General features: G+C 40.5%; 1 protein-coding gene across 1 annotated transcript in view; it reads right to left on the bottom strand.

Moving 5' to 3' along the window:
• Positions 1 to 2205: 2205 nt before the first annotated feature.
• Positions 2206 to 19749, bottom strand: part of LOC135369678 (uncharacterized) — a 65054-nt gene continuing 47510 nt past the window's right edge. The window contains exons 3-4 of the mRNA XM_064603186.1: positions 3166 to 3342; positions 2206 to 2393 (exon numbers count right to left, since the gene is read on the bottom strand). Coding sequence (XP_064459256.1) covers positions 2325 to 2393; positions 3166 to 3342 — 246 coding nt within the window. The 3' untranslated portion in view covers positions 2206 to 2324. The remainder of the gene's footprint in view (positions 2394 to 3165; positions 3343 to 19749) is intronic.

Below are 19749 nucleotides of genomic sequence, written 5' to 3'. Positions count from 1 at the left end.
ACCAAACATGTAGGCAGCTTGCAGGGAAACACTCCCATTTCAAGCTGTGAAACCCGCGTCCCACGGTTATATCCTGCCGATTTTGTGCTGGTCGTGAAGGGAGCGGCGTATTACGCACTGAAATAATACGCACTATGAGCGGTGCTACCCACCGTGCTACCGCCCGTTATCGCGCCCAGGTAGTGAAAACGGGAAAAATATATTATTCCTGACTGCCCCAATTTACAATATCTAATAGGCGTTACTGCGCATTAATCGCCCTGAATGCTTTAAAGGTGAAGAAACGATGTTCTGGGTGGCTGGATAACATAAATAATGGATAAATGCTGCATTTGTCGTTTTCAGGGGATATATTTATTAGAGCAGAGAAAAAAAAGAAAAGAACGAAAGGTCAACCAAATGTGACCTCAGCTTGATATTCCGCAAAGAAAAAAGAAAAATAAATAAAAGGAGAATAAAATAAATAAAAATAGAAATTTGGAAATAAAGGATAAACTAACATACGGTGAAAGAAGGATGATATAGATTTAAGGTAAAGGTGACTAAAAATGTGGTTAATGCGCTGATGGTGAGAGTGGGGCACTGAAGAATGAGATGTTCTGACTTGAGTTCACAGGCTTTTCGTGAGACCTGTATCGCTCAGGAACGTCAAAACTGCTTTGGTCACAGACCACTGTGTGGGATGTCGTACTGGGCCCACCAGGGTGGCCAGAGAAAAGTATGTGAACCGCAGCTCGAGTGGGCGTCGTCTGAACGTAGCTCGTCGAATCTGTGTGCAGTCGAGGAGGTCGTTTTCGACTTTTTGACGCACCAAGAAAGTATCAGCATATGCTGGTGTCACAAAATGTAGTGTAAAATGTGAAGGGAAGAGCCTCAGAACGAGAGCCCCGATACCTCGAGCAATAGACTGTCCACCTCCTGCACGAGGATTTCTGTTGTTTCTGGCACTCCCTGTTCAAAATAACGGCGGCTCTGGTCCAGAGGCACTTACCTTCACATTTCGTCAGCGGTTTGCTGGATTTTCTATCTTTAGGGCAAGATGATGGACACGTCAAGTTTACATTCTCCCTTGGCTGATGTCTACAGCAAAGTCGAAAAGGAAATTACACCGGAATGTGCGATTCATATGACTAACGAGCTTTTGTGTGCCGGCTGGGCCTCAACACGTCACCTGCGTGAAAGCTGATTATTCAACATGATGATAACTGATGATTCTGGGGCCAAAATACTTAACAGCAAATCACAACACATGCATGATGGTGCCCAAGAACACGAATACTTAAATATAACAGTCTCTGAACAAGCCAAGCAACGGCGCGACATGAACCATACACATCTCGATTGCCCGTTCAGTGCACTATCCGAATTATGCTACGCAGGAATCTGATTTCCTACGACTTACCAAAGGACGTCATTCAACAAACGGGATACGCACTCACCCTCTGCACATTCTCTCCCACATTTCTTCGAAATTGACGCAAACATACATACAGCAGAAATGGAATAGGGGAACGCGCTCAAATTCCGCCGCTCTCTGGCTTTTTCGACCAATGCCATATTTCAGTTGTACATATTATTGAAACTAGATAGCCTGAACCAGTAGGCTTCGAATACCTCCTTGATGCTCCAGCCCGCATTATACGCGTATATTTTATCCGCTTATAGTATGCGTCAATAGAACTGTGCTTCACCTGCGCAATAATAACACTGTTTGCATTTCAACATGACTAGAGTTGTCACAAATGTAAGAGATAGCGCTCTAATGCCCTTAACCGCTGTTACGCTTAACCGCCGTTACCTAATCAAACCGCGGATGTCGTGAACCAAAGTTTGTTGCTGTCACACGGCAGTTTGCGACATGTTACCAGTGACCGTGTGATTGCGCCATGCATATTCTGATTACGCTGTATACCATGAAGAGAAAACGGGCATAATGGTAATGAAAAGGGCTAACAATAATTAAGTACACGGACGCACATGACGATTTACGATTTGCCATTTGTGATTTGCACGGATAGTGGCATAACTTCGGTTTTGTCGGCCAAACCGCAATTACGTGTAACCGCGGTTAGCGCTGCCCGTGCGTGACCAGGACATAACAGCAATAATTACATTAAATTATATGCATCGTAACTGGTTAAATTGTTAATAAATAATGTAGCTGGTAATACCAGCTTGCATAGAACGCGAATTAATGAGCCGCTGTGAAGCTCTCATTCCGTTTGCTGCTTTTATTAGGAGAAATACTTATCAGAGTACAACAGTGTTTTCATGCATTCACGTTTGAGCATGTAGTTTCCACATCGAACTGGAAGGTGGCTCTGTCACAAAGGCAAGGTGTAATTCTGCGCCACACACGCGCCAAGAACACAGTTTCTTCTGTTCCGGTAGTTCTGAAAGACCGTGTTAATTTCCGAAGTCAGTTGCTGTGAATGTTTTGCGTACAACAGTTGTGACAATATGAGGCATACATAAAATGTGTCGACTATTGCTTATCCTTCAGTACACGTTTCCTGCTCATGAGAGACGGGATATACGATCTTCGATGCTGCTATGTGCTATAGTATTTTTCACGTAGCACTTGTCCTTTTGGAAGGGAGATGCCAAATCCATGTTGAGCAGTCTCATATCAGATACTCGAAAGAAATACGCATTTGGTTCGCTAGTATAATTGCGGTGGTCGTGGACACCGTACCGAGAACAAAAAGAAACACTGGTCCAACTCGTTGAATAGCAGACTGTCTGCTCCGGGCTAAAACTACATTTTTGTTTATTTTGTCCCTTATTTGTTTCGATTCTGATTTATTAAAGCAAATATTCTAGCGGGGTCCAGCAATGTTGACAGCAGTGTACAGGTCCACTGTTGCAGGCCACGTGACCTGCCAGGTGGTACACTTCTCCGCCACCTCAAAGTGATTGCCACCATTGTCTCTGCGAAAGCGAAATTCTGTAGCCACCACACTCGCGACAGAAGAAGCGATTTTTCAGAAGATGAAGAGATTCGCAAAAACTCCACAGCCAACGATGGCCCTAGCTAGCACATTTAAACTCGTTTGAAAAATAATGTTCGCATGAAATGAAAAGAAAGAAAATACATATTTCCGTGGTGACGGTTATGCTTTTTTTCGTGAAACAAATTTCTGTACAAACACGTGTAATACTTACGTATATTTCCCCACAAGGCTTCCCATCAAAGGCATAAAAGCTTTGGAACTTATACTGGAACGTGAAAAAGTCAAGCATGCAGCAGTCGAAGACGCATTGGTTGCTTCTAGATGTGACAAAATTTTTGATGTGAACCGAATCATATACTCGGTCTAACAACCTCTGCATATCGGTTCGCTGGAATGAAACAGGTATGAGGCAATTAGGTATCACTTTCTACAATTCAAAAATTCAGAAACACAAATCACAAAACAAACACGATCTGGTTTTCTTTCTATCAATGGCTGTAATTCCTCTCTGACTTCTCGGACATTGAGACAGATAAGTATATCTTCAATTACAATTTTCAATTTAGACAAATCACGTTTTGAAACTATATGTGGAGGTTTACTACAAAAAAGAAGGCATTGCTGAAGGACACCTTTTCAGATGGCTTTCTGAATGGTGATGCGGTGGAGTCAAGTATCCTTGCGGTTTGTAACACACACACATACACAAAAAAAAACGGAAACACTGAAGATACCCTTTTAATGCATACACGCTTTGGTCCAGTGGAACTGTTGAACGAACGAAAACAACAAGTGGCACAATCAGGAGAAAGAGAAACCCTTTCTCTTGATTGATCAATCAATCAATCAAGAGAAACCCTAAGGGAGGGGAAAGAAAGGCAGGAACGTGACCACGTGATGTAAAAGGGATGAAATAGGTCGGGGGGGGGGGCACCAGAGGACAATCAGAAGGTCAGTAACAACACGGTTATTTGGAACCAAGGACACAAAACTGGCTACGAAGAACATGTGCCCCGGGGTTATTTGCAAATATTACAAGGCAAACTGAAATGATCGCGTTGGGTTAATACTGAACTATTTGATACAGTGAGCCCGGATTAATATTCAAACCGTGCGGTTTTAATGATTTGAATTTCGTGATCAAGTAGGATTCTTTGTTTTTGCGTTTAATTTCAGTATTAAATCCCGATTCAAGTATAACAATTTTGAGATCTCTGCCTATGTTATGGCCAGGAATATTAAAGTGAATTGCGACAGGGGTTTGTCGTGTGTTGGCAATATGGAATGTGTGACCGTAGAACCTTTCTAGCATGGTATTCGATGATTCCCTGATGTACTGCAGTTTACAGTTGTTACACGAAATTAACTAACAAATATTGAAAGAGTTACAGTGCAGTTGTTGGCTAATGGTAAAAGAAAAAATCATTAACTGTGCTCCGGGCGGATGTACACAGAAAACTGAATTTACAGGTTTGACAGGGAACATTAGCGCAAAGCTGGCAGCCGGACGGGGGTTGTGCGATGCGGGGTGATGTAAGGATGTTACGTAAGTTATTACACCTTCGGAACGCCACAATTGGTGGAGTGGGAAAAACAGTTTTTAGGTTATCATCCCCGTGTAAGATGTTTAGGTGTTTCTTGAGAACGGATTTCACATTAGAGAGGACGCGTTATATGTATTGGTGAAAATTAAATCACTATTATTTTTAGGAGGTCTACCGGTAAATACCGAATGCCTGTTAACAGACGCTGATTTGATTAGGGATTGTTGTAAGAGTTCGGGGGGAGATCCGTCAGCTGACGCATTTATGCGAACTGTGGAACTGTGTGTGATGCGCGTGTGTGATATGATTTTGGTGCGTCCTAACGGTTACTAAATATATTCTGATGAGATCCTACTGGGGAAACATTTAATGCTGTCTGTGTTTAGTACGATATGGCTTCTGAAAATACCTTCCCACACTCTTAATGTGGTTGCTTTTATGGCCACGTTGAAAATGCTGTAACATATAATTTAAAAGTTACACTACTTTTCTGACAACGTTACACGCCTTCTATATGTCACAGCAGAGGGTACTCGTCGGTAATATAAGTGAGAGGCCGAGTGCCAGATGGTGTAACTTTTAAATTCTTGTGTTTCCTACCTATAGAAGTAACGGCGATGTTACTTAAAAGTTTCACTCTCACTTGAACTGGCCTTGGCCGCGCGCTGTGCACGTGGTTTTCGCCCTCTCGTTCTTCATCATTCGCCCCTCGGCATTCAACTGCCTGCACATATTGGACGCCATTTTTCGACATTGAAAAATTATCAGTTGTGACGTCGCATGAGATTCTTCATATCGAAGGTTTTTGGTTGTCACCAACTGTAACTCTGCTGACGGAGGCTGCGCTGATGTGTCAAAGGTAAGCTGCTTCTATACTGAACACGTTCTGCATGTCACTAAACGCTGAAACTGCTTTTTAAGGCGTCATGCTGTTCTCAATTACAGACGTTCGCGATGTTCGCCGTGGAAGGTGCACAGGAGTGTGTGGAGGCCGGGTAGTTGGTGTACATTCATCGTGACTAAGCAGCACAAGGACGCGGACAAAGAAGGAAGACAGGACGACTGCTAACTCTCAACTGGCAGTTTTTACTAAACAAAACATGTTTATCTACACAAAATATATTATTTTGCGTATATAAATATGTTTTGTCGTCCTGTCTTCCTTCTTTGTCCGCGTCCTTGTGCTGCTTAGTCACGATGAATGTACACCAACTACACCGCGGACAAAGAAGGAAGACAGGACGACTGCTAACTCTCAACTGGCAGTTTTTACTAAACAAAACATGTTTATCTACACAAAATATATTCTTTTGCGTATATAAATATGTTTTGTCGTCCTGTCTTCCTTCTTTGTCCGCGTCCTTGTGCTGCTTAGTCACGATGAATGTACACCAACTACACCGCGGACAAAGAAGGAAGACAGGACGACTGCTAACTCTCAACTGGCAGTTTTTACTACACAAAACATCTTTATATACACAAAAGATATTCTTTTGCGTACATAAACATGTTTTGTCGTCCTGTCTTCTTTCTTTGTCCGCGTCCTTGTGCTGCTTAGTCACGATGAAGGTCCACAGGAGATGAATGCGACTGGCCAAAATACATGTCTGAGACAGACGGAACTGGAAATTATAAACGCATATTGTGCTGTTACTGCGAGCATGGACCCGGAATGCACTCGGCACCTTCTGAAATCGGTAGGAATGCCGACTAAGTTGAGGCTGTACCTTTGTTCAATAGTCTGTGAAAGACGGAGAGGAAGAAGTAGTTTTTATGTGAACAATTTTATTGACGCATGAAGAGACACAATAGCAGCGCGCACATGTGCGCAACGAATATGTCCGCCCAACGAACATGTTCCCTCATGCCGTGTAAAACAAACGCTTAACACCGTGTTAGTCACAGAAGGAAGAACAGGCACTGCTCAATGCTCGATAAAAAAAGAAAGAAAAAAGAAACAGCAAATAAAGTAACGTTCGGGACACAGTGAAAGAAATAGCAAGAGAGCAAACGACAAGTCAAAAGGGAAAAGAGAACTACGTTTTAATACCGTACCTTGGTTAATATATAATTGGATATAATGTATCAGCTTGAAAATTGCTTCAGGTGAGTTTCAGTGAAATTCACTGCCCTTCTAGAAATTCTAGAGGATTCTATTCTAGAGATCTTGCAGCGTGACGGTTTTGCCGTCACTTGACTAGATCCCAAAACGAGGCAGACTTCCTGATTATATTAAGCGACCTAGGACCACTTCCCTCACGCCATGAATGTTTCGGACTGTTGATTTTATTGATTAAATTAATGCGTTAAAAGTGAATTTACCGACAAGCTGAACTGAAAACACGGGTGCCATAGTGTACCTACATCCGCAAATAATTTATTTCTGGTGCGGCTGTAAGTTACGTATAACACAGTACAAACACGTAACAAATATGTGCAACTGGATTTTGTATCGAAGAATGGTTGTAAATATATGTAACGAAAAAAACTACTGCTTGTCATTTCTTGTGGTCTGTGTACGTTGACATCAACGTCATCACCACGTTATACAGGTAGCTATTGAAAGCCAGTCACAAACGCTGACGTCTGAGACGAACGTGACTGGCTCGTATAGTTAGTGTTTTTGTGACTAACTAAAGGTCTTAATCGTATAAGTCCCATTTGTCCTCACGTGTCGGCACGGACCTCGCGTCCCGTTAACTTTTGTCAGGCACCGTATCCTTAACAAAAAGGTAACCGTAATATACTTCCTTAAGGGTACGATAGAGCCTCTAAGAAGAGGGTACATGATTCAAGGCAACAGTAACCTTAACAGAAAGGTAACGGTGATAATTCCATAAGGCTCTAAACAAGCCTCTACATAAGAGTTACGCTTTTAAAAGGGACCGTACCCTAAACATCAAGGTAACCGTGGCATTCTATGAGGTACACCTTAGCTTTTATTCAAAAGAAACGAAAGGGAACACTTAACACTTCTAAATAGAGATAATTTCTTGTCCAATTTTTTGCCTTTACTGTAAGGGTACGAAGCTTTACTCCATTGATGAAGTCGTACGTTCAAACAGTACGTAGCGCAGCTATTTGAGATGTTACATGTTGCAAAATGCAGGTTTATTTTTTCATATCTCTTCGATTTATGTACTGTTTTATAGGTGCTTGTGATACCTTGAACCGGGGGTGATGAAAGCAACGGTGGCATATTCTATGAGAAGTATGCTAATATAGATAAGCTCAGCTGGCAAGGAAAGGAGTTACCTTTTCACATCTAACTGCGCTGGGGTTGGATTCACAAAGATCTCGTGCGACGGAATCTGTCGTAACTCCGTCGTACGGGAAAGTTACGACAGAAAGTCACGAAGGCACGCGTCGCAAAATCTTCGCAGCTTACGGCGGAATCCTGCGAGAGCTCCCGAGCAGTCTTACGAAGAAAGATAGCGATGTTATTTGGCAGCGGTGGATTTGGAGACGGCAAAGAAAGACTCTGTAATACGCGCCAACGCATTGCACTTTGCCACAGAACCTTCGAGACCATCACCGAAGTGACATTGAGGCACTTTTTGATGAACAAATCGTCTGCTCTCGCGCCTTTTTGCAGCGGTGAGAGCAGACGACTTCCAAAAGGTGCTCGAGGATCACGGCGACGGCAATAAATTTGCTGCATGTGGTCTGGTCAAACGAAAGACGCGTATTGTAAAATGTGGCCGAACAACAATGTCAATACGTCTCGCATCTTCATTTCGAGCGGGAGTTTACGTGGATGACTCCACCTAATAAAGGCAGTTGACGCTTATTTACTAACTTGTCTCGTATCGTTCGGTATTTTGAGCATAGTTCGCCTGCGAAAAGAATATTAAGTATGGAAGTGGTGGAAACGTAACCCGGGTGTATAACAACTCTTTTGTCGACGACAATGTGACGAAAGTGGATATAGAAAAGCACCTGTTGGGAGTCACATACTCGAAGCATCTTCAACAAAAGGTCTGATTGTCACACGCGTGCGTGTATTCCGCACGTTTCGTTCACGATGCATATGAGGTAAGAGACGTTCTGCGAGCACGATATGTAAGGGACGGCGCCTGACGCAGCCCAAACTAAAAGATGTCGACTGTCACGCAGTCAACTGTTAGCGGCGACGGTGTCCAAAGAACTGGATACGTGCAGTATTGAAATGTAGGTATTACTTTGTTGATAATAGCCAAAAGTGATGTGTACAGAAATTGTCGGCACCACACGAAACGGCAGTCCCGCGTACCTCGGTAGTATTGCGAGAAGGAAGTGCTTGATCCAGCAGGCTATATCAGTTTGTTTTGCACATAGCCTCTCTAAGGTATTATCCTTACCGGAGCAGTATACCGCCAAACTATGCTCAATAATGTTGTCTTGTACCCCTTCAGTAGCTGACACTAACTGATGAGAGTGGCACTCCTTCCTGTGCCAGAATCAACACCTATTAATGGGTCACAAATATAACAACTCCAATTCGCAGGCTTCACAGCTCTATTTAATTTTTCCCTGCACATTGCTGATGTGAGAAAAGTATTGCATAATATAAATATGTAAGTTATAATCCACAAATCAGTGTTGTGATTATATGATGTTCAAGCAGCAAAAGACAAGACAACCTTGTCAACAGGACAGGACGACAGGTTGCTCAGAGCTTGCTGCTTGAACATCATTATGACTACCCGATACCAACAACCCAATTTTAACATGATTGGTCAGTGCTGTGGACGTACATTACAATAAGGGACAGCAAAAGATGACTGCATCAACACTCAACTTCCGCAACCTTTATCTTCAACGTGCTGGACATGTTAGTCTCCAACCCCTGATATCGAATCAAAATGTGAGCCAGTATGGGCTCATGAACACACCGGTGTAACATGGGCAACAATAAGCCAGACGACATGTAAACATGTTGCAAACCGCTGTTCCATCTTACAAATCTGTCATGGACGTCTAGGTACTTTTGATATTTTTGAAAGTTTTTAAACATTTCCAAATCTTTTATATTCAACGTGCTGGACATCTTAGTGTGCAACCCCTGACACGATCAAAATCTGATTCAGTATGGGCTCGTAAACACACTGGTGTAACATGAGCAAAATAAGACTGACGACATGCAAACATGTTGCAAACCGCTGTTCCATCTTACAAATTTGTCATGGACGTCTAGGTATTTTTGATATTTTTGAAAGTTTTTAAACATTTCCACATCTTTTATATTCAACGTGCTGGACATCTTAGTGTGAAACCCCTGACACAATCAAAATGTGAGCCAGTATGGGCTCATGAACACACCGGTGTAACATGAGCAACAATAAGCCAGACGACATGTAAGCATGTTGCAAACCGCTGTTCCATCTTACAAATTTGTCATGGACGTCTAGGTATTTTTGATATTTTTGAAAGTTTTTAAACATTTCCACATCTTTTATATTCAACGTGCTGCACATCTTAGTGTGCAACCCCTGACACAATCAAAATGTGAGCCAGTATGGGCTCATGAACACACCGGTGTAGCATGAGCAACAATAAGCCAGACGACATGTAAACATGTTGCAAACCGCTGTTCCATCTTACAAATCTGTCATGGACGTCTAGGTATTTTTGATATTTTTGAAAGTTTTTAAACATTTCCAAATCTTTTATATTCAACGTGCTGGACATCTTAGTGTGCAACCCCTGACATAATCAAAATCTGAGCCAGTATGGGCTCATGAACACACCGATGTAGCAGGAGCAGAATAAGACTGACGACATGTAAACATGTTGCAAACCGCTGTTCCATCTTACAAATTTGTCATGGACGTCTAGGTATTTTTGCTATTTTTGAAAGTTTTTAAACATTTCCAAATCTTTTATATTCAACGTGCTGGACATCTTAGTGGGCAACCCCTGACACGATCAAAATCTGATTCAGTATGGGCTCGTAAACACACCGGTGTAACATGAGCAAAAATAAGACTGACGACATGTAAACATGTTGCAAACCGCTGTTCCATCTTACAAATTTGTCATGGACGTCTAGGTATTTTTGATATTTTTGAAAGCTTTTAAACATTTCCACATCTTTTATATTCAACGTGCTGGACATCTTAGTGTGCAACCCCTGACATAATCAAAATCTGAGCCAGTATGGGCTCATGAACACACCGGTGTAACTTGAGCAACAATAAGCCAGACGACATGTAAGCATGTTGCAAACCGCTGTTCCATCTTACAAATTTGTCATGGACGTCTAGGTATTTTTGATATTTTTGAAAGTTTTTAAACATTTCCACATCTTTTATATTCAACGTGTTGGACATCTTAGTGTGCAACCCCTGACACAATCAAAATGTGAGCCAGTATGGGCTCGTAAACACACCGGTGTAACATGAGCAAAAATAAGACTGACGACATGTAAACATGTTGCAAACCGCTGTTCCATCTTACAAATTTGTCATGGACGTCTAGGTATTTTTGATATTTTTGAAAGCTTTTAAACATTTCCACATCTTTTATATTCAACGTGCTGGACATCTTAGTGTGCAACCCCTGACATAATCAAAATCTGAGCCAGTATGGGCTCATGAACACACCGGTGTAACTTGAGCAACAATAAGCCAGACGACATGTAAGCATGTTGCAAACCGCTGTTCCATCTTACAAATTTGTCATGGACGTCTAGGTATTTTTGATATTTTTGAAAGTTTTTAAACATTTCCACATCTTTTATATTCAACGTGTTGGACATCTTAGTGTGCAACCCCTGACACAATCAAAATGTGAGCCAGTATGGGCTCATGAACACACCGGTGTAGCATGAGCAACAATAAGCCAGACGACATGTAAACATGTTGCAAACCGCTGTTCCATCTTACAAATTTGTCATGGACGTCTAGGTATTTTTGATATTTTTGAAAGTTTTTAAACATTTCCAAGTCTTTTATATTCAACGTGCTGGACATCTTAGTGTGCAACCCCTGACATAATCAAAATCTGAGCCAGTATGGGCTCATGAACACACCGATGTAGCAGGAGCAGAATAAGACTGACGACATGTAAACATGTTGCAAACCGCTGTTCCATCTTACAAATTTGTCATGGACGTCTATGTATTTTTGCTATTTTTGAAAGTTTTTAAACATTTCCAAATCTTTTATATTCAACGTGCTGGACATCTTAGTGTGCAACCCCTGACACGATCAAAAACTGATTCAGTATGGGCTCGTAAACACACTGGTGTAACATGAGCAAAAATAAGACTGACGACATGCAAACATGTTGCAAACCGCTGTTCCGTCTTACAAATTTGTCATGGACGTCTAGGTATTTTTGATATTTTTGAAAGTTTTTAAACATTTCCACATCTTTTATATTCAATGTGCTGGACATCTTAGTGTGCAACCCCTGACACAATCAAAATGTGAGCCAGTATGGGCTCATGAACACACCCGTGTAGCATGAGCAACAATAAGCCAGACGACATGTAAACATGTTGCAAACCGCTGTTCCATCTTACAAATTTGTCATGGACGTCTAGGTATTTTTGATATTTTTCAAAGTTTTTAAGCATTTCCACATCTTTTATATTCAACGTGCTGGACATCTTAGTGTGCAACCCCTGACACAATCAAAATCTGATTCAGTATGGGCTCGTAAACACACCGGTGTAACATGAGCAAAAATAAGACTGACGACATGTAAACATGTTGCAAACCGCTGTTCCATCTTACAAATTTGTCATGGACGTCTAGGTATTTTTGATATTTTTGAAAGCTTTTAAACATTTCCACATCTTTTATATTCAACGTGCTGGACATCGTAGTGTGCAACCCCTGACATAATCAAAATCTGAGTCAGTATGGGCTCATGAACACACCGGTGTAACATGAGCAACAATAAGCCAGACGACATGTAAGCATGTTGCAAACCGCTGTTCCATCTTACAAATTTGTCATGGACGTCTAGGTATTTTTGATATTTTTGAAAGTTTTTAAACATTTCCACATCTTTTATATTCAACGTGCTGCACATCTTAGTGTGCAACCCCTGACACAATCAAAATGTGAGCCAGTATGGGCTCATGAACACACCGGTGTAGCATGAGCAACAATAAGCCAGACGACATGTAAACATGTTGCAAACCGCTGTTCCATCTTACAAATCTGTCATGGACGTCTAGGTATTTTTGATATTTTTGAAAGTTTTTAAACATTTCCAAATCTTTTATATTCAACGTGCTGGACATCTTAGTGTGCAACCCCTGACATAATCAAAATCTGAGCCAGTATGGGCTCATGAACACACCGATGTAGCAGGAGCAGAATAAGACTGACGACATGTAAACATGTTGCAAACCGCTGTTCCATCTTACAAATTTGTCATGGACGTCTATGTATTTTTGCTATTTTTGAAAGTTTTTAAACATTTCCAAATCTTTTATATTCAACGTGCTGGACATCTTAGTGTGCAACCCCTGACACGATCAAAAACTGATTCAGTATGGCTCGTAAACACACTGGTGTAACATGAGCAAAAATAAGACTGACGACATGCAAACATGTTGCAAACCGCTGTTCCGTCTTACAAATTTGTCATGGACGTCTAGGTATTTTTGATATTTTTGAAAGTTTTTAAACATTTCCACATCTTTTATATTCAATGTGCTGGACATCTTAGTGTGCAACCCCTGACACAATCAAAATGTGAGCCAGTATGGGCTCATGAACACACCCGTGTAGCATGAGCAACAATAAGCCAGACGACATGTAAACATGTTGCAAACCGCTGTTCCATCTTACAAATTTGTCATGGACGTCTAGGTATTTTTGATATTTTTCAAAGTTTTTAAGCATTTCCACATCTTTTATATTCAACCTGCTGGACATCTTAGTGTGCAACCCCTGACACAATCAAAATCTGATTCAGTATGGGCTCGTAAACACACCGGTGTAACATGAGCAAAAATAAGACTGACGACATGTAAACATGTTGCAAACCGCTGTTCCATCTTACAAATTTGTCATGGACGTCTAGGTATTTTTGATATTTTTGAAAGCTTTTAAACATTTCCACATCTTTTATATTCAATGTGCTGGACATCTTAGTGTGCAACCCCTGACATAATCAAAATCTGAGCCAGTATGGGCTCATGAACACACCGGTGTAGCATGAGCAGAAATAAGCCAGACGACATGTAAACATGTTGCAAACCGCTGTTCCATCTTACAAATTTGTCATGGTCGTCTAGGTATTTTTCATATTTTTGAAAGTTTTTAAACATTTCCAAGTCTTTTATATTCAATGTGCTGGACATCTTAGTGTGCAACCACTGACACAATCAAAATGTGAGCCAGTATGGGCTCATGAACACACCGGTGCAGCATGAGCAACAATAAGCCAGACGACATGTAAACATGTTGCAAACCGCTGTTCCATCTTACAAATTTGTCATGGACGTCTAGGTATTTTTGATATTTTTGAAAGTTTTTAAACATTTCCAAATCTTTTATATTCAACGTGCTGGACATCTTAGTGTGCAACCCCTGACACAATCAAAATCTGAGTCAGTATGGGCTCGTGAACACACCGGTGTAACATGAGCAAAAATAAGCCAGACGACACGTAAACATGTTGCAAACCGCTGTTCCATCTTACAAATTTGTCATGGGGGTCTAGGTATTTTTGATATTTTTGAAAGTTTTTAAACATTTCCAAATCTTTTATATTCAACGTGCTGGACATCTTAGTGTGCAACCCCTGACACAATCAAAACGTGAGCCAGTATGGGCTCATGAACACACCGGTGTAGATGAGCAACAATAAGCCAGACGACATGTAAACATGTTGCAAACCGCTGTTCCATCTTACAAATTTGTCATGGACGTCTAGGTATTTTTGATATTTTTGAAAGTTTTCAAACATTTCCAAATCTTTTATATTCAACGTGCTGGACATCTTAGTGTGCAACCCCTGACACGATCAAAATCTGATTCAGTATGGGCTCGTAAACACACTGGTGTAACATGAGCAAAATAAGACTGACGACATGCAAACATGTTGCAAACCGCTGTTCCATCTTACAAATTTGTCATGGACGTCTAGGTATTTTTGATATTTTTGAAAGTTTTTAAACATTTCCACATCTTTTATATTCAACGTGCTGGACATCTTAGTGTGCAACCCCTGACACAATCAAAATGTGAGCCAGTATGGGCTCATGAACACACCGGTGTAGCATGAGCAACAATAGGCCAGACGACATGTAAACATGTTGCAAACCGCTGTTCCATCTTACAAATTTGTCATGGACGTCTAGGTATTTTTGATATTTTTGAAAGTTTTTAAACATTTCCAAGTCTTTTATATTCAACGTGCTGGACATCTTAGTGTGCAACCCCTGACATAATCAAAATCTGAGCCAGTATGGGCTCATGAACACACCGATGTAGCAGGAGCAGAATAAGACTGACGACATGTAAACATGTTGCAAACCGCTGTTCCATCTTACAAATTTGTCATGGACGTCTATGTATTTTTGCTATTTTTGAAAGTTTTTAAACATTCCCAAATCTTTTATATTCAACGTGCTGGACATCTTAGTGTGCAACCCCTGACACGATCAAAAACTGATTCAGTATGGGCTCGTAAACACACTGGTGTAACATGAGCAAAAATAAGACTGACGACATGCAAACATGTTGCAAACCGCTGTTCCATCTTACAAATTTGTCATGGACGTCTAGGTATTTTTGATATTTTTGAAAGTTTTTAAACATTTCCACATCTTTTATATTCAATGCGCTGGACATCTTAGTGTGCAACCCCTGACACAATCAAAATGTGAGCCAGTATGGGCTCATGAACACACCCGTGTAGCATGAGCAACAATAAGCCAGACGACATGTAAACATGTTGCAAACCGCTGTTCCATCTTACAAATTTGTCATGGACGTCTAGGTATTTTTGATATTTTTCAAAGTTTTTAAGCATTTCCACATCTTTTATATTCAACGTGCTGGACATCTTAGTGTGCAACCCCTGACACAATCAAAATCTGATTCAGTATGGGCTCGTAAACACACCGGTGTAACATGAGCAAAAATAAGACTGACGACATGTAAACATGTTGCAAACCGCTGTTCCATCTTACAAATTTGTCATGGACGTCTAGGTATTTTTGATATTTTTGAAAGCTTTTAAACATTTCCACATCTTTTATATTCAATGTGCTGGACATCTTAGTGTGCAACCCCTGACATAATCAAAATCTGAGCCAGTATGGGCTCATGAACACACCGGTGTAGCATGAGCAGCAATAAGCCAGACGACATGTAAACATGTTGCAAACCGCTGTTCCATCTTACAAATTTGTCATGGTCGTCTAGGTATTTTTCATATTTTTGAAAGTTTTTAAACATTTCCAAGTCTTTTATATTCAATGTGCTGGACATCTTAGTGTGCAACCACTGACACAATCAAAATGTGAGCCAGTATGGGCTCATGAACACACCGGTGCAGCATGAGCAACAATAAGCCAGACGACATGTAAACATGTTGCAAACCGCTGTTCCATCTTACAAATTTGTCATGGACGTCTAGGTATTTTTGATATTTTTGAAAGTTTTTAAACATTTCCAAATCTTTTATATTCAACGTGCTGGACATCTTAGTGTGCAACCCCTGACACAATCAAAATCTGAGTCAGTATGGGCTCGTGAACACACCGGTGTAACATGAGCAAAAATAAGCCAGACGACACGTAAACATGTTGCAAACCGCTGTTCCATCTTACAAATTTGTCATGGACGTCTATGTATTTTTGCTATTTTTGAAAGTTTTTAAACATTCCCAAATCTTTTATATTCAACGTGCTGGACATCTTAGTGTGCAACCCCTGACACGATCAAAAACTGATTCAGTATGGGCTCGTAAACACACTGGTGTAACATGAGCAAAAATAAGACTGACGACATGCAAACATGTTGCAAACCGCTGTTCCATCTTACAAATTTGTCATGGACGTCTAGGTATTTTTGATATTTTTGAAAGTTTTTAAACATTTCCACATCTTTTATATTCAATGCGCTGGACATCTTAGTGTGCAACCCCTGACACAATCAAAATGTGAGCCAGTATGGGCTCATGAACACACCGGTGTAGCATGAGCAACAATAGGCCAGACGACATGTAAACATGTTGCAAACCGCTGTTCCATCTTACAAATTTGTCATGGACGTCTAGGTATTTTTGATATTTTTGAAAGTTTTTAAACATTTCCAAGTCTTTTATATTCAACGTGCTGGACATCTTAGTGTGCAACCCCTGACATAATCAAAATCTGAGCCAGTATGGGCTCATGAACACACCGATGTAGCAGGAGCAGAATAAGACTGACGACATGTAAACATGTTGCAAACCGCTGTTCCATCTTACAAATTTGTCATGGACGTCTATGTATTTTTGCTATTTTTGAAAGTTTTTAAACATTCCCAAATCTTTTATATTCAACGTGCTGGACATCTTAGTGTGCAACCCCTGACACGATCAAAAACTGATTCAGTATGGGCTCGTAAACACACTGGTGTAACATGAGCAAAAATAAGACTGACGACATGCAAACATGTTGCAAACCGCTGTTCCATCTTACAAATTTGTCATGGACGTCTAGGTATTTTTGATATTTTTGAAAGTTTTTAAACATTTCCACATCTTTTATATTCAATGCGCTGGACATCTTAGTGTGCAACCCCTGACACAATCAAAATGTGAGCCAGTATGGGCTCATGAACACACCCGTGTAGCATGAGCAACAATAAGCCAGACGACATGTAAACATGTTGCAAACCGCTGTTCCATCTTACAAATTTGTCATGGACGTCTAGGTATTTTTGATATTTTTCAAAGTTTTTAAGCATTTCCACATCTTTTATATTCAACGTGCTGGACATCTTAGTGTGCAACCCCTGACACAATCAAAATCTGATTCAGTATGGGCTCGTAAACACACCGGTGTAACATGAGCAAAAATAAGACTGACGACATGTAAACATGTTGCAAACCGCTGTTCCATCTTACAAATTTGTCATGGACGTCTAGGTATTTTTGATATTTTTGAAAGCTTTTAAACATTTCCACATCTTTTATATTCAACGTGCTGGACATCGTAGTGTGCAACCCCTGACATAATCAAAATCTGAGCCAGTATGGGCTCATGAACACACCGGTGTAACATGAGCAACAATAAGCCAGACGACATGTAAGCATGTTGCAAACCGCTGTTCCATCTTACAAATTTGTCATGGACGTCTAGGTATTTTTGATATTTTTGAAAGTTTTTAAACATTTCCACATCTTTTATATTCAACGTGCTGCACATCTTAGTGTGCAACCCCTGACACAATCAAAATGTGAGCCAGTATGGGCTCATGAACACACCGGTGTAGCATGAGCAACAATAAGCCAGACGACATGTAAACATGTTGCAAACCGCTGTTCCATCTTACAAATCTGTCATGGACGTCTAGGTATTTTTGATATTTTTGAAAGTTTTTAAACATTTCCAAATGTTTTATATTCAACGTGCTGGACATCTTAGTGTGCAACCCCTGACATAATCAAAATCTGAGCCAGTATGGGCTCATGAACACACCGATGTAGCAGGAGCAGAATAAGACTGACGACATGTAAACATGTTGCAAACCGCTGTTCCATCTTACAAATTTGTCATGGACGTCTAGGTATTTTTGATATTTTTGAAAGTTTTTAAGCATTTCCACATCTTTTATATTCAACGTGCTGGACATCTTAGTGTGCAACCCCTGACACAATCAAAATCTGATTCAGTATGGGCTCGTAAACACACCGGTGTAACATGAGCAAAAATAAGACTGACGACATGTAAACATGTTGCAAACCGCTGTTCCATCTTACAAATTTGTCATGGACGTCTAGGTATTTTTGATATTTTTGAAAGCTTTTAAACATTTCCAAATCTTTTATATTCAACGTGCTGGACATCTTAGTGTGCAACCCCTGACACGATCAAAAACTGATTCAGTATGGGCTCGTAAACACACCGGTGTAACATGAGCAACAATAAGCCAGACGACATGTAAGCATGTTGCAAACCGCTGTTCCATCTTACAAATTTGTCATGGACGTCTAGGTATTTTTGATATTTTTGAAAGTTTTTAAACATTTCCACATCTTTTATATTCAACGTGCTGCACATCTTAGTGTGCAACCCCTGACACAATCAAAATGTGAGCCAGTATGGGCTCATGAACACACCCGTGTAGCATGAGCAACAATAAGCCAGACGACATGTAAACATGTTGCAAACCGCTGTTCCATCTTACAAATTTGTCATGGACGTCTAGGTATTTTTGATATTTTTCAAAGTTTTTAAGCATTTCCACATCTTTTATATTCAACGTGCTGGACATCTTAGTGTGCAACCCCTGACACAATCAAAATCTGATTCAGTATGGGCTCGTAAACACACCGGTGTAACATGAGCAAAAATAAGACTGACGACATGTAAACATGTTGCAAACCGCTGTTCCATCTTACAAATTTGTCATGGACGTCTAGGTATTTTTGATATTTTTGAAAGCTTTTAAACATTTCCACATCTTTTATATTCAACGTGCTGGACATCGTAGTGTGCAACCCCTGACATAATCAAAATCTGAGCCAGTATGGGCTCATGAACACACCGGTGTAACATGAGCAACAATAAGCCAGACGACATGTAAGCATGTTGCAAACCGCTGTTCCATCTTACAAATTTGTCATGGACGTCTAGGTATTTTTGATATTTTTGAAAGTTTTTAAACATTTCCACATCTTTTATATTCAACGTGCTGCACATCTTAGTGTGCAACCCCTGACACAATCAAAATGTGAGCCAGTATGGGCTCATGAACACACCGGTGTAGCATGAGCAACAATAAGCCAGACGACATGTAAACATGTTGCAAACCGCTGTTCCATCTTACAAATCTGTCATGGACGTCTAGGTATTTTTGATATTTTTGAAAGTTTTTAAACATTTCCAAATGTTTTATATTCAACGTGCTGGACATCTTAGTGTGCAACCCCTGACATAATCAAAATCTGAGCCAGTATGGGCTCATGAACACACCGATGTAGCAGGAGCAGAATAAGACTGACGACATGTAAACATGTTGCAAACCGCTGTTCCATCTTACAAATTTGTCATGGACGTCTAGGTATTTTTGCTATTTTTGAAAGTTTTT

Source organism: Ornithodoros turicata, chromosome 1 (assembly GCF_037126465.1).
Source record: "Ornithodoros turicata isolate Travis chromosome 1, ASM3712646v1, whole genome shotgun sequence".
In the NCBI taxonomy this organism is placed as follows: Eukaryota; Metazoa; Arthropoda; class Arachnida; order Ixodida; family Argasidae; genus Ornithodoros; species Ornithodoros turicata.
Note: the sequence above shows the minus strand (reverse complement) of the source record. Positions and strands in the feature narration are given on the sequence as shown.